We start from the raw sequence: 13470 nt of genomic DNA on the forward strand, positions 1-13470 counted from the left end.
CTCCTTTATTCTCTTGTTATTAATTTCTAATTTTGTGGCATTGTGATCTGAGAAGATACTTTGTATAATTTCTATGTTTTTGGATTAGTTGATGCTTGCCACAATGCCTTTATCTCTGCTTGGGGATAAAGCTGCTCCTTCTCTTGGCATTTGTCTCTCAAATACACAACTTCAGGAGAGGGTCAGCGGTTCAAACCCAGCACTGCTCCTTGGGAGAAAGAAGAGGTAGTCTGCTTATATAAAGATTTAGAGCCTTGGAAATCCTTTCGAGTTAGTTTGTCTATGTCCTATATACTCATGTTATTCAAGGCCGTCGATTGGTGTTCAACTCTGAGTGACCCTATGAAAAACAGCTCTGAACTCTGGCTTATCCTGCGTCCTCACCTCGGACACACTGGAGCCCATCCATGGCTGCAGACACTGTGTCATTCTCTCTCATTGGATGCCTTTCTCTCCTTCGCTGACCCTCCACCTTCCCAAGTATGCTGTCCCTTTCTAAGGAATAGCTTCTCCTTTAACAATCAAATACAGATCAGTGTCTTAGGATGACAGACGTAGAATCGATGCCTTTGAATTGTGGTGCTGCAGAATAGACCCCAGGAGAACAAATAGATCTGTCTTTGAGAAGGTGAAACCAAGTTTCTCCTTGGAGGCAAGGATTTTGAAGCTGCAAATCACATAATTTGGGCGTGTGGCTGGGAGGAACAGGATCTTGGAGGAGGACATCGTGCTCCGAAGGGTGTAGGGACAGCACAGGAGAAGACAACCCCGGATGAGACCGATTGACATGGTAACTGACGATTAGGTGTGTTGGATTCAGTGAGACTGGCTCAGGATAGGGTGGCCTTCAGACTGCTGTTAGTAGGTCCCTACGAGTTTCAGGTACCTAGAAGCCACATAAAATCCCCAGCCCTGAGAGAGATGCAAATCAAGACAACTGTGAGATATCATCTCACTCCAGTAAGACTAGCAAAATTTAACAGAACAGCAAGCAACAAATGCTGGCGAGGTTGTGGAGAGACTGGAACCCTTATTCACTGTTGGTGGGAGTGTAAAATGGTGCAACCACTGTGGAAAGCATTGTGGCGCTTTCTCAAAAAGTTGCAAATAAAGATACCATTTGACCCAGCAATTCCACTACTGGGAATATACCCCAAAGAGACCATAAATGACATCCAAGTAGATATATGTATACCCATGTTTATCGCGGCTTTGTTTACAATAGCAAGGAGTTGGAAACAACCTAACTGCCCATCAACAAACAAATGGGTAGAGAAGCTGTGGTATATTCGCACAATGGAATACTATGCTGCATTGAAAAACAAGGAACTCATGCAATATTATTCAAAATGGGTGACACTGGAGGACACTATGCTGAGTGAGGTATCTCAGTCATAAAGGGACAAATGGTATATGGTGCCACTGTTGTAGAATGAGGCTGGCATTGGGGTGGTGGTAAGACTGAGAAAAACTGGATGAAATATGTTTACGGCATTGAGGTCTATGGGGGAGAGAATAGTCTAAAAGTATTATATTTTAGGGCATTATTTTTATCGTAGGAGTATGCAGTGAGGGTTGCAGAGTGGATTATATGGGGGGCTAGGGGGTGGGGTTTGGGGAGGTGTGTGGGGGGGATTGTGTACCAATGAGGGAGTTTTTCTTTTGCTTTTCAAGGAGAGGAGTAAATGGGGGGGAGGGGGGAGGGGTTTGTGCGGGGAGAAGGGTGCAACAATGAATGAATGGAATCCCAAAATCTCTGTAGATGTTCATTGAAATGAAAAATAAACAACCTAAATTAAAAAACAACAACAACAACTAGATGGGCTGGTACTTTGGGGCTTGCTGAGAAAAGAATTATATGCTTTACTGTTTAATTTACTTCCCTTTGATTCCTATAATCATGACGCGTAGACATAAACGAGATAATATTTGTGTTTCACATTCCGAGTTATTCAGAGTTACAGTGGGACGGGTAGGTGTGTATGCATATTTACACATGTGTGTCTGTCATTTTTTATGGAAAGAGATCAACTTCAAATATAGTCCTTTTTTTTCCCCCTCCCCACTCTTTTTGTGTACTGTGGAATCAGATCCAACTGGCCCAGGAGCAGAGTGCCCCTCCTTCTCCAGCAGAGTGTCTGGAGGATTTGAACCATGCGCCTTCAGGTTGCCGTGCCCCTTCTTGCCACTAGGCCACCAGAGCTCCCTTCAAAGATATTCTTTTGTTGGCGAGCTCCTCATGGACTCTGCTACAGATCAAAGAGGAGCAGTCTCCTGCTTTGTGATTTACAGCGTCTGCAAACCTTTTTGCATCAGCAATGAGTACCAGCATTGAATTCGTTTCATGAAATCCAAGTTTCACCTCAGTGACAATGGTCTTTGCCTCATTCTGGGTATATCACAGGATTTGACTGCAAAGGAGTCTGCCTCTCCTAGTGACAAAGAGGGCACATCTTCACACATTTTGTGGGTTTTAGTGTAGGCTGAGCCCTTTATTTGAATTTGTCCCTATGGTGACCTCCTGGCCTAGTGGATAGGGAGTTGTGTTGTTAACCGAAGGTCACGTCTCTCTGAGAGCTATTCTGCAGGACAAAGATGGGCAGTCTCCTGTCACGTGATTATGGCCTCTGTATACTTATTGGCAGGTTTGAATTGGTTTAAATTCAACGGCAATGAGAGAGAGAGAGAGAGAGAGAGAGCGCTTTTTAGTCAAAAGCCATTTAAAAAAATCTATGGGTCTTCGATATCTTTGAAGAGTAGACCAAAAGAAAGCCTGGAAATGTGGAGAATATAATTCCTTGGGCAAGAAGTTTCTCTCATTCCATTCAAATCTACATTAATTCACATGTGAAGGGATTTTTTCCAGCGCATCTGTTAGGTAGATCCCACATTTTCCTCTTATTTTTTTAGAAGCAATAAGCATATTATAACCTGGATTAATCCTTACTCTCTGTTTGAATCCAAAGCCTTTTCAAGGCATCCAAGAGGCTCTATAAAATGGTCTGTTTTTATTGTCCGAGGATCTGAAGGCTGTTGAAAAGCTGTAAATTCTTGACGTTCCTGTCTCTCCCATATCTAGTCAACGTGAAAACGTAAGCTGATCTCCTTTAAACATAAAGACTTTGCTCACTGTTTCCCACTTGTCAGATCTTTCTGTTCAGTAAATTATTTCCGAGTCCAGGTGGTCTTGTATTTTAAGAGCTTGCCTGCACACTGAAGGGTCAGCGGTTTGCATGCCCCATCCACGCGTCAGCAGACAGGACGAGGCAGTCAGCTGCTGTAACGACTCTCAGTCTTCAGCACTTTATGGGGCTCTTCTACCCAGACCTAGAGGGTCCCAGTGAGTTTTAGTGACGACTCAATTGCCCATAACCACATCTCAGATTTTCAGTTAAAACTTATGTGCACTACAGGGGAGTGTGGAATAAAAAGAAAATTTTGCGGACCAGAAAAAGAAAGAATTCAGATGATGCTTCTTGGACAATAGGATCTGAAATGAGTGCAAACCATTTCATCTCTTTCTTCATGGAAATCACCCACTCATTGCATTTGAGTCAAAACTGACCCCTAGCGGCCCCTCCAGCGGGTTTTCAGAGGCGGTAAATCACATGGGAGGGATGGTATCTCTTTATCCACTAAGACACAAGACCTCCCCTATATGAAAATAGAATTGATCTCTCATATCCTTACTTTGACCTTCAGAAAGAAGTCTCAGTGTATGGCCTACCGTTCAGGAGTTGGGGGTGTCCGGCTCCCCCATCGCTTAGGAATGGTCCCCACAAATAAAGGTGGCCACATACACTCTCTGAAAGCAGAGTATCTATCTGTACAAGAGCTTTTTGTCTTGGCCCATCCGTTTACTTGTTCATTGTTGACCGACATTGCTGTGAACTATGTATTTTGTGTAGGTGTTGTTATTATTATCTGCCATTCAGTCTTCCCCAACGCAGAACAGATTCATGGATGGCAGAACTCAGTCCTTCCTAATCCTGTGCCTTCCTCATGTCTCTGCACTTCTTAAGCCCTTGGCTCCCCTCACCGTGTCAGTCCCTATCTTCGAAGGTCTTCCTTGCCTTCTGTGATGCTCCATCTGTCCAAGCATGAGCCTTTGAGGTATCCTCTAATGCCGTGCCTTTGTCTAAGGTTCCTGGTGGCATGCCAGGTTTAGAGCTTGACTGCTCACAGAGAACTTGGTGGTTCAAACCTTCCCAGCATCTCTGAGGGAGAAAGAGATGGGGAACTCTTCCCTACACAGCCTTGTAGTGGGGCAGGCTCCTCTCTCTTTCAGCTGGGACTACTCAGAGCCTGAAGCAACCAGGTCGCATCCCACAGCAACAGGCTTTAGCATCTACTTCATTTAAATCGTCACGTGGGACAGAAAACTTGACACAACTGGACACTGGACATGTATTTATTTGATCCAGGAAATGGATGCGGAAAACCCCACCAATAATTCATTCTCGTTTTTTGTGCCCAGGTAGTGTCTTGTTATCCCTCATTTGTGAGAAACCATCTTTATACATTTACGCACAGCTCTCCTTCGTTTGAGACAAATTATTAATCAACAAAGTACCACCTTGTTCTCTGAATAGTTAATGAATATTTACAGTGCTGTCCCCTCATCCCCAAGGGATCTGCTTAAGTTTAAGCATGTCATATGGAGAGCTTTTTGATTTTTTTTTTTCTCCTTCCTACAAGGCGCTCAGACCTCATGTAACATCCTGTACCACTTTGTCAAAACATCAGGGGTGACAGTTAAGAAACATCTTTAACTTTAGAAACCGCTGAAAATTAGAGGTTAAATGGAATTTAATTGTGTTTGTCTGAGAGAGTTGCGTTTTGTCATGTTTGTGGTTTTTGTTTTTTTTTTAAATTTCACTCACTGTTGCACATATTCCTCCCTCCCTTATTCTACTTGGAGAGGGGATCAAGCTAGATGAAGGGTGTTCTGAGTCTGAAAGAATCCATGAAGCTCTTTCACTTGACGTTGCTTTTTTTCTGACATGTTTTGGTGGTGGTGGTTCCTGGTATTGAATTGAACTCATCGCCTGGCAACGCCATACCTTGCAGATGGAGATGCGGCCAAGTCCTTCGCCGTCCCCACAATCAACTGCATAGGCAGATACTGTGATTTCTAGGTTTTTGGGTTGGTTTGTTTGTGGTTTTTTTTTGCTAATTTCTGCAAAGAGATGGTCAAATGTTTCTTCATCTGGATGCCATACTGAGATATGAGAGAGGTAGGGGGGAGAACAAGAGAGAGCTCGAGCGAGAGAGAGCTCGCATGAGGGAGAGCTTGTGGGAGAGAGAGAGTGAGAGGGAGAGAGCGCTCACGAGGGAGAGTGCGTGTGAGAGAGAGTTCGAGTGTGAGAGAGCGGGCTCAAGAGAGAGTGCGTGAGGGAGAGAGAGTGAGAGCTTGTGCCAGAGAGAGTGTGTGCGAGGGAACGAGGGAGAGAGCGTGCGGGAGAGAGAGCGAGAGAGAGTGCGCACGTGAGGGAGAGCTTGTGGGAGAGAGTGAGCATGAGAGAGCGTGCGAGGGAGAGAGCACACAAGAGAGCGTGAGCAAGAGACAGAGAGCAGACAGATATTCAGACAGACACACATAGATATATATGATATAGAGCTATGAGATATGATAGGAAATATCATACCATCATAGCAGCATATGAGCAACATTATAAGACAATTCTGATTGTTGTTTGAAGCCATCGAGTTAGTTATGACTGGTCGTGACCCTCTGATCAACCTCACCCTATTCTATACTTTCATCTCCTTCTCCACCATTGTCCAGCCCACCGTTAAGTTACTGCATCAGTCCATCTTGCTGAAGGTCTCCCTCTCTTTCTCTGACTCTCCACCTCTTGCAGAATGATGTCTTTTCCCAATGACTGGACCTTCCTGACCATGTGACCAAGTCTCCCCATCCTTGCCTCTTAAAGAGTTCTCTGGCTGCATTTCCTCCAAGACCTATCTGTTTGTTCTTTTGACATTCCGTGGGCTGTTCAAAGCTTTTTACCAACACCACGTAATTGAATGGTATCTATTCTTCTTCGGTCTTCTCCACCCCCAACTATTGCTCCGTCAGCAGAGTAGGCATCACACACGCTTCTGTCCATCCCTCCCAGCAGGATGGGATGAATCATAGCTTCAGTCACACGTGAATGCATTCCATCCCAGACACGGTTGACTTCCATCTCTCTAGCCATCAACCTTGGCGACCATCACTTGGCTTTTTACTGGTTCATATTGGGTCATTGATCACCAGTCCTTTTGGTTAATCTCTGCTCACAAGCGTTGCTGTGTAACTTGACCACTGTGGGTGACCCAGCCTGACTGTGAAATCCCTTTGTTATCACTACGTGTGTCACAGCAACACACAAGCCACCATAACACAGGCATGATCTACTTTATTAATCCATAGTGATTGTTAATTGTTTTTTTTTAATCCTATTGAGGGTCTTGTGGCAATCTTGCGTGGAGAAAACCTTTCACTGCTGCTTTTCCTGCAGCGTGTGCCCGCTCGGTGTGTCTGCCACTCTTTTGGGTGATTGTCTTGCTGTTCCCCATGCTCCCGTCACGCTGGGGCCAAAGACTGGCATCTTCTGAAAATCTGCCAAACATACGTGAGACCAGGTGTCCTCATTCTTGCCTCTGAGAAGCACCCTGATTGCACTTCCTCCACGATAGGTTTGTTTGTGCTTTTGGAAGTCCAGGGCACATGGGATAGTCAGTGCCCTTCTCCAACACCACTGCTCTAAAGCCTCGATCTTCTTCAGCCAGCCTTATCCCTTGTCTGCCTTTCAGGAGCCTGGGAATCACTTGAATACAACATCGTTTGAATCTGGTCTTTAAAGTGTGTTTCTTGCTCTGTAGAACTTTGGAGAGGCCCCTGACAGCTGACTTGTCTCGTACAGTGCGTCTTTTGATTCCTTGGTTGCTGTTGACCATAAGCGTTGATTGATGTCTGTTAGCTCTGGAAATGTCTCAGAGACCTCCCTGAAGCCCTCACTCTTCTGGTTCACTTGGGATCACAGATGGACATGTGGCCTGATGATCACAGATGTCCTCAGAGTGGTGGTGCCCAGTAGTCACCGGGTCAGCAGGGATGCCAAGCTCCCTCACCAGCAGCAGTGTCTTCAGGAGCCAACATCCGGTTGACAGAGCCCTCCATGGGGCAGATGCCACAGCAGCCTTCCTAGCGGCCTCGGCCTGCGCCTGTCATCCAGGTGACACTGGACCTGCAGCGTGTCACTGTGACGTACACGGCGTCACCCCGAGGCACTGCTGATTCCGACACAACCAAGAGTCCCATCCTCTGTTTCCAAAGGACGTGGAGTCATCTCCACAGGTTCCTTGCCTTTGAAGACCTGGATCTGGGTAACATCCCTGTACGATGGTGTGTAACTAACCCTGAGAAAATCATCCTATCAAACAATGTGCTTGTCGTGGTGGTGGTGGTGGTGTACTGTCAAATCAGAACTGACCCACAGCTAACCTGCTGGCGAATTTTCAGAGGCAATGAATCACTCGGGAGGAGATTGCCCATCCGCCTCCCATTGCTCAGCCTGTCAGAGGAGCTTTGTCACGTGAGCGTGTTGACAGACCCCTCCTGTGATTATTGAGACCCATTTCAAAGGATCGTGCTGGGATTAAAAAGCAGTTAGAGGAAGATGATCATCTATTTCCCTGTTAACATCAATTAGGCAATAATAGTATAGCAACAATAACAGTAATTTGTAGGGAGCTCTGGTGGCCTAGTGGCAAGAAGCTGTGCTGCAATCCCGAAGGGACTCGGTTTGAGGCCGCCAGCTGCCGTACGGGAGACAGATAGGCACCTTCTTCCTGGGTGAGTAACTGTCTCTGGGAACGTGTCAGAGGGGCAGCTATGAGTCATATCTGTATGATTATGACTCTGTGATACCTAACAATAACATTATTATTATTCATAAAACAACAGTATCATTAATTATTCATTTAGTGCCCTGTAATGCTAAAAACTGATGAACCCACCTGCATTTGCGCACAGAGAACATCTTTAGGTTTTCTGCATGCGCATTTCAAGTAGATGGTCAGCAAGAGAGGATGACACCCCCCACCCCCAACAAGACGGATGCACCAAGTGACTGAAGCAGTGGCCTTGAGCTTGGCAGACGTGGTGAGGATCTGTCGGAATAGGGCAGGGTTCAGATCTGGTGTCCACCTGGCGTCAACGGTGGGTCAGAGTCCACGGAACTACAGCCGACAGACAGAAGTAGCTCAGGTAGTTTGGTATATGTTAGGCTGTGAATCAAAAGGTTGGTGGTTTGAATCCATCCGAGGCAGTGTGGTCCTGGTTAGATTTACAGCTTTGGAAATCTCATCAAGGGTGTGTGGCAGTGTGTGTGTGTGTGTGTGTGAGAGAGAGAGAGAGAGAGAGAGATATTGATTTCTCTTTAGTGGCACAGCGCTAAGTGGAAGGTGAAGGGTCCAAACCCACCATCCCCTCCTCAGGAGAATCATGAGGTTTTCTACTTTGTTAAGCGTCATTGTTCTGATTTTTAGGGCATGGTTGAGTCAACTATGCCTCATAGCAACCGTAGGAAGAGCGGATCAAAAGTTGACATATCCTGAACCATTCTCCATCATTCGCAAGTCCCTTGTTAAAGTCACTGTGTCAAGCCATCTTGTGAAGGGTCTTCCGCAATTTCTCTAACCCACATCTTTTCCCATATGATGTCTCGCTCCAAGGAATAGGCTCTTTGGACAACATGCTCCAAGTGTGTCGGCTGAAGCTTCCACATCTTGGTCTCCAAGGAGCATTCTGGCGGCAATTTCTCCATGACATACCTGTTGATTCTTTTGACCGTCCGTGGGATGTTCAGTGCTCTTCTTCAACACTGCAGCTCAAAGGCATCTAGTCTTCTTCCATCATTCTTACTCATTGTCCAGCTTTCTGATGGACGCATAGCAAGCAATTGGAAACATCATGGCTTGCATCAAGGCCATCTTAGTCTTTTCAAGGAACATCCTTGATCTTTAACACGTTGGAAAAGTCATTGGCAATACATTTCCCTAACAGCACAAGACTTCTGATTGCTAGACTACTGTTCCCGTGGGGGTTGATTGTAGATCCAAGAAAAATGAAATCCTTGATCATCACATCCATCCTTTCTCCACCTCATCATGTTGCCTTTTGCTCCAGAGGTGAAGAGCTTTGTTATCTTCATGTTGAGATGCAGCTCATAATGATGGCCGTTACTACTGTTACTAACTGCTAGTGGGTCATTCCAACTCACAGAGACCCTGGGACTTCATCTCGGCAATAACTGAAGACCTATATGAGGATCAGTACTCTTTTTTAAATCTACGATTTGGTGTTACTAGATTACAACAGTTAAAGCATCTGCTTAAACCGGTTGTCGCTCTCCTGACAACTCCAATGGATGTTAGCATACAGCTGTGCTTCTTAGTCTTTCAAAGGCTTGTTTTTTTAAAAAAAAATTATTACTAAGCCTTTTCTTATGAGAAGGAAGTGTGCCTGAACCTCGAGCCCAGTTTATGAACTTATACCATACATAGATTGTTCATTAATAAAATAGTAAAAGCTCTCTGCGAACCAGGGTCTCAAGGACGTTAACAGGTAAAAAATGTGTTCCTTCTCTTTTTTGGCAAAATCATGGCCTCTCTGGATTTCCAAGTATTTTTGATTCTCGGAATAAATTGCTGATTCATAAGATGGAAATGGGTTGTGGAGGAGGAGAAATAGAAAAGAAGCAAGAGCAGTTTGGGACTGTAAAAGGTAGCTTCTGTGCTGGTATCTGCCGATAAATGGGCTCAGGTCGTACCTGTGGGAGATCTCTCCTCTGATCTGTCAAGGCACTGGGTGTGGGGACACCACACACACACAGCACAGCACAGCACACAGCAGTGATGACACATGAGACTCGCTGCAAGTGGACCCCCCTCTCCAAGAAGCCTGGACTGTGTGCTCTTCATGGCTCCCTGCTTTGTGGGCTTCCCATGCTTCCCTGCTACCTGCAAGGTAGCAGTTTGAATCCATCCCCTGATACCTTAGAAGAACAGCCTGGAAGTCGACGGAGCCACAGTGAGCCCCTGACCATCCTTCCGGCCTCACTTCTACTTTTGACACCTTGGGGGTCCCTAGGAGTCACAGCCCCCACACTATCCATGATGTATTTGTGTTTTGAATGATGATGAGAGAACTCTGAGTGCTGTAGTCTGGTGGGCGTGGTGCTGGTGACTGAAAAGTTTTCCCTTTCTGGCTGTTTCAGTCTACCGACAGCTCCAAAAAAAGAAAGTGGGAGACCTCGTCCCATGAGACTTACAGCCTCAGAAACCCAAGGGAAGGTCAGCTATGAGTCATTTCCCACTTGAAGGCAATGAGCTTGAGTTTGACTGTATTACTCAGCTGTTGTTATGTGCTGTTGAGTCGCCTGTGACTCATAGTGACCCTGTGTAAAAATAGCTCTGAAGTCTGCCCTGTCCTGAGTCAGTCTCACTGACTCCAATACACTTACCCCATCACCCCAGTATCTGTGTCAGTCCATCTCCATCCACAGTCTTCCTCTCCTGCATTGTTCCTCTACCCTCCCAAGCATGATGTCCCTCTCCAAGGACTGGTTCCTCCTGGCAACATGTCTAAAGTAAGTGAGATAGACCTTCAAAATCCTTGCCTTCAAGGAGCAACTTGGTTTCACCCTCTCCACGATAGACCTGTTCGTTCTCTTGGAGGTCCATAGTATGTTCAATACTCATCTCAGCACACAACTGAAAGGCCTCGAGTCTTCTTCTGTCATCCTTAGTCATTTTCCAGCTTTCTAATTGTAAAGACTGTTGTGTGGATCAGGCACACCTTAGTCTCTAGACTGACATCATTGCTCTTTAGCACTTTGGAGAGGTCCCTGACAATAGATTTTCCCGGTGCAGTTGATTGCATGTGCTCTCTGTATTGCACCTCTCTTCCTCCCTCTTCCTCTCTCTCTCCTCTCTCTCTCTTACACACACTCACTCTTCATAAATCAATTTTGCATCGATGTTCTATTTTACAAGTACTCCAGTGGTCTAATGTGCTGCCAACCCAAAGGTAAGTGGTTCGGATCCAGTCAGCAGCCTCCAGTGAGAAAGATCTGCTGTCTCCTTCCTGCATGTGTTCTACAGCATTGGGAAGTCTCCGGAAGCATCCACTTGGAGCCAGAGTCTGCGCTGCTGGGGTTCAAATCCACCAGCTGCTCCGTGGGAGAAGGATGACCACTGTCCGCCTCTGATAAACCCACTGGAGGGTCAGCTATGGCTCAGCTCTGACTTGATGGTCCACAACAACAATAATTTCACAGAAGACCATTGACCTCATATCTTGCCATTCTCCCTCAGCATTTCTTTCAAATTGGATTTTTTTTTTTTTAATCTCCAGGCAGAGGTACACCGAGACCCACCTGCAATTTTGTTTTTCTAGAAAACAGATTTCAAAATAAGCACGTTTGCACAGCACAGTGCCTCTGAATTTGTCCCTTCCCGTTTTGCTGAAAGGGGCGACAGACGGACAGCCCACGGCCATCTGTCATTCTCTATCTATAACCTGTCCTCAATAAACTGCATCCTGCTCTCCTTTTTGTCACGATGGGATAGTCACAGCCATTTAAAGACTCTTCTATCCCAGATCCCTCACTCCACCCCAGAGGGACATACATAGAAAACATTCTTCATTCCTGTAACTACTGCATCTTCCTGGTGGAAGCTGCTTGGGTTGTGAAGCAATCTCATCCCAACTTGTAAAATATGTATAGTTTAAAAAAAATATGTATAGTTTTAACATTTTTGTGTGCAATCCAGATAAAGATTTACATAGCTCTGTGAGTTTCCTGTCAAAAATGCATACACATTTTGTGACAGTCACCGCAGTGTAACATCCTTCCCATTCCCTCCCTGTGTGTACCTTCTCCATTCACCCAGTTGCTTTTAACATTTCCATTCATCCTTCTGAGCTTTGTTCCTAAGAAAATACTCCTCTTCTGTCTTAGAGAACTGATTGCTCTAAGGAATGATAGCCTTCCCAGTCTTATCAATCATTTTATAGATCTACGGGTCGCCTAAAAGTTGAGCCTCCAGAGTTGAGGGGTGACCGAGGACTCTAATGTATGGTGTCCGTCATCCTCTCTCTGACCAGTAAGCTAGCTTTTTCTCTTGACTCTGCGTTTAGACAGTGCATTGTTTTGTTAGAAATGCCACGCACTGGTTTTTTTTTTTTTTGAGAGGTCATTGACCTGATGACAACTTATAGTCACCCTGTGAATAACACCTGAACCTACGCCTGTCTCACCCCATCCTCACCATTTCTGTCATTCTCAAGGCCACTGTGGTCGCCACAATCCATCTTGAGACTCTTCCTCTTTCTCTGACCCTCCACCTTTCCCAGCATGATATCCGTCGCCAAGAATTGGTTCTTCTTGAGAATATGCACTAAAAGAAGTGAGATGAAGTTTCACCATCCTTGCCTCTCAGAAGCACTCTGCTTGCACCTCCCCTAAGACAGACTTATTTGCATTTTTGGTGTTTTGGGGGCTTTTTTGGGCAGTCCATCTGTTATTCAGCACTCTTCTCCAACACCACAACTTAAAGGTGTCCATTCTCCTTTACTCTTCCTTATTCCTTGTCCAACTTTCAAATGCCTAGGAAGCAATTAACAAAGCCACAACTTGGGTCAGAAGAACCTTAGTCTTTAGAAAGACATCCTTGCTCTTTAAAACTTGTAGAAGTCTTTGGCAGCAGATTTTCTCAGTGCAGCATGGGTTCTGACTTCTGGACTGCTCTTTGCTTGGGTATTGATTGTGGATCCAAGTAATACATGAAATCATTGACAATGTCTGGCATTTCTCCATGTATCAGAAACATTAAGAGTGTATTACTCTAAAAAAGAAAAAAGAGTCTGTTACTCTCTGTATGTTGCTGCTGCTGTTGTTAAATGCTGTCAAATCGTAGGCAACTCACAGGGACAATGTGATCGAAAGATAAGAACATTTGTGTAACTTTCTTCCTCTCTGACTGTCTGTCTGTCTACACACACACACACACACACACACACACACACACACACACCCCAGTGAAATTTAATCCATTTTAAGGTGAATTAACAGTGCCAGAGAAAGAGTAACCCAAAACACCTCTACTCATTGTCGTTAACTCTGGTGGCTTAGTGGTAAAGAATTGTGCTTCCAAAACAACTATGAGATATCATCTCACCCCAGTCAGAATAGCAAGATTTAACAGAACAGCAAGCATCAAATGCTGGTGAGGATGTGGAGAAACTGGAACTCTTATTCACTGTTGGTGGAAATGTAAGATGGTGCAACCATTGTGGAAGGCGGTGTGACACTTTCTCAAAAAATTGCAAATAGAGATACCATTTAACCCAGCAATCCCATTACTGGGAATATACCCCAGAGAGACCATGTCTGCCATCCAAGCAGATATATGCAC

The 13470-nt window shown here is 45.2% G+C and overlaps 1 protein-coding gene across 4 annotated transcripts in view; it reads left to right on the plus strand.

Moving 5' to 3' along the window:
* Positions 1 to 13470, plus strand: part of NLGN4X (neuroligin 4, X-linked) — a 341308-nt gene that overhangs the window by 56961 nt on the left and 270877 nt on the right. The window contains exon 3 of one of the 4 annotated variants that reach the window (XM_006901779.1): positions 10023 to 10066. The exons of the other annotated variants lie outside the window; for them this stretch is intronic. Within the exon in view, the coding sequence (XP_006901841.1) occupies positions 10023 to 10066 (44 nt within the window). The remainder of the gene's footprint in view (positions 1 to 10022; positions 10067 to 13470) is intronic. 4 annotated transcript variants of the gene reach the window in all.

Source organism: Elephantulus edwardii, unplaced genomic scaffold (genome assembly GCF_000299155.1).
Source record: "Elephantulus edwardii isolate Elephantulus edwardi_28Jun2011 unplaced genomic scaffold, EleEdw1.0 scaffold00344, whole genome shotgun sequence".
In the NCBI taxonomy this organism is placed as follows: Eukaryota; Metazoa; Chordata; class Mammalia; order Macroscelidea; family Macroscelididae; genus Elephantulus; species Elephantulus edwardii.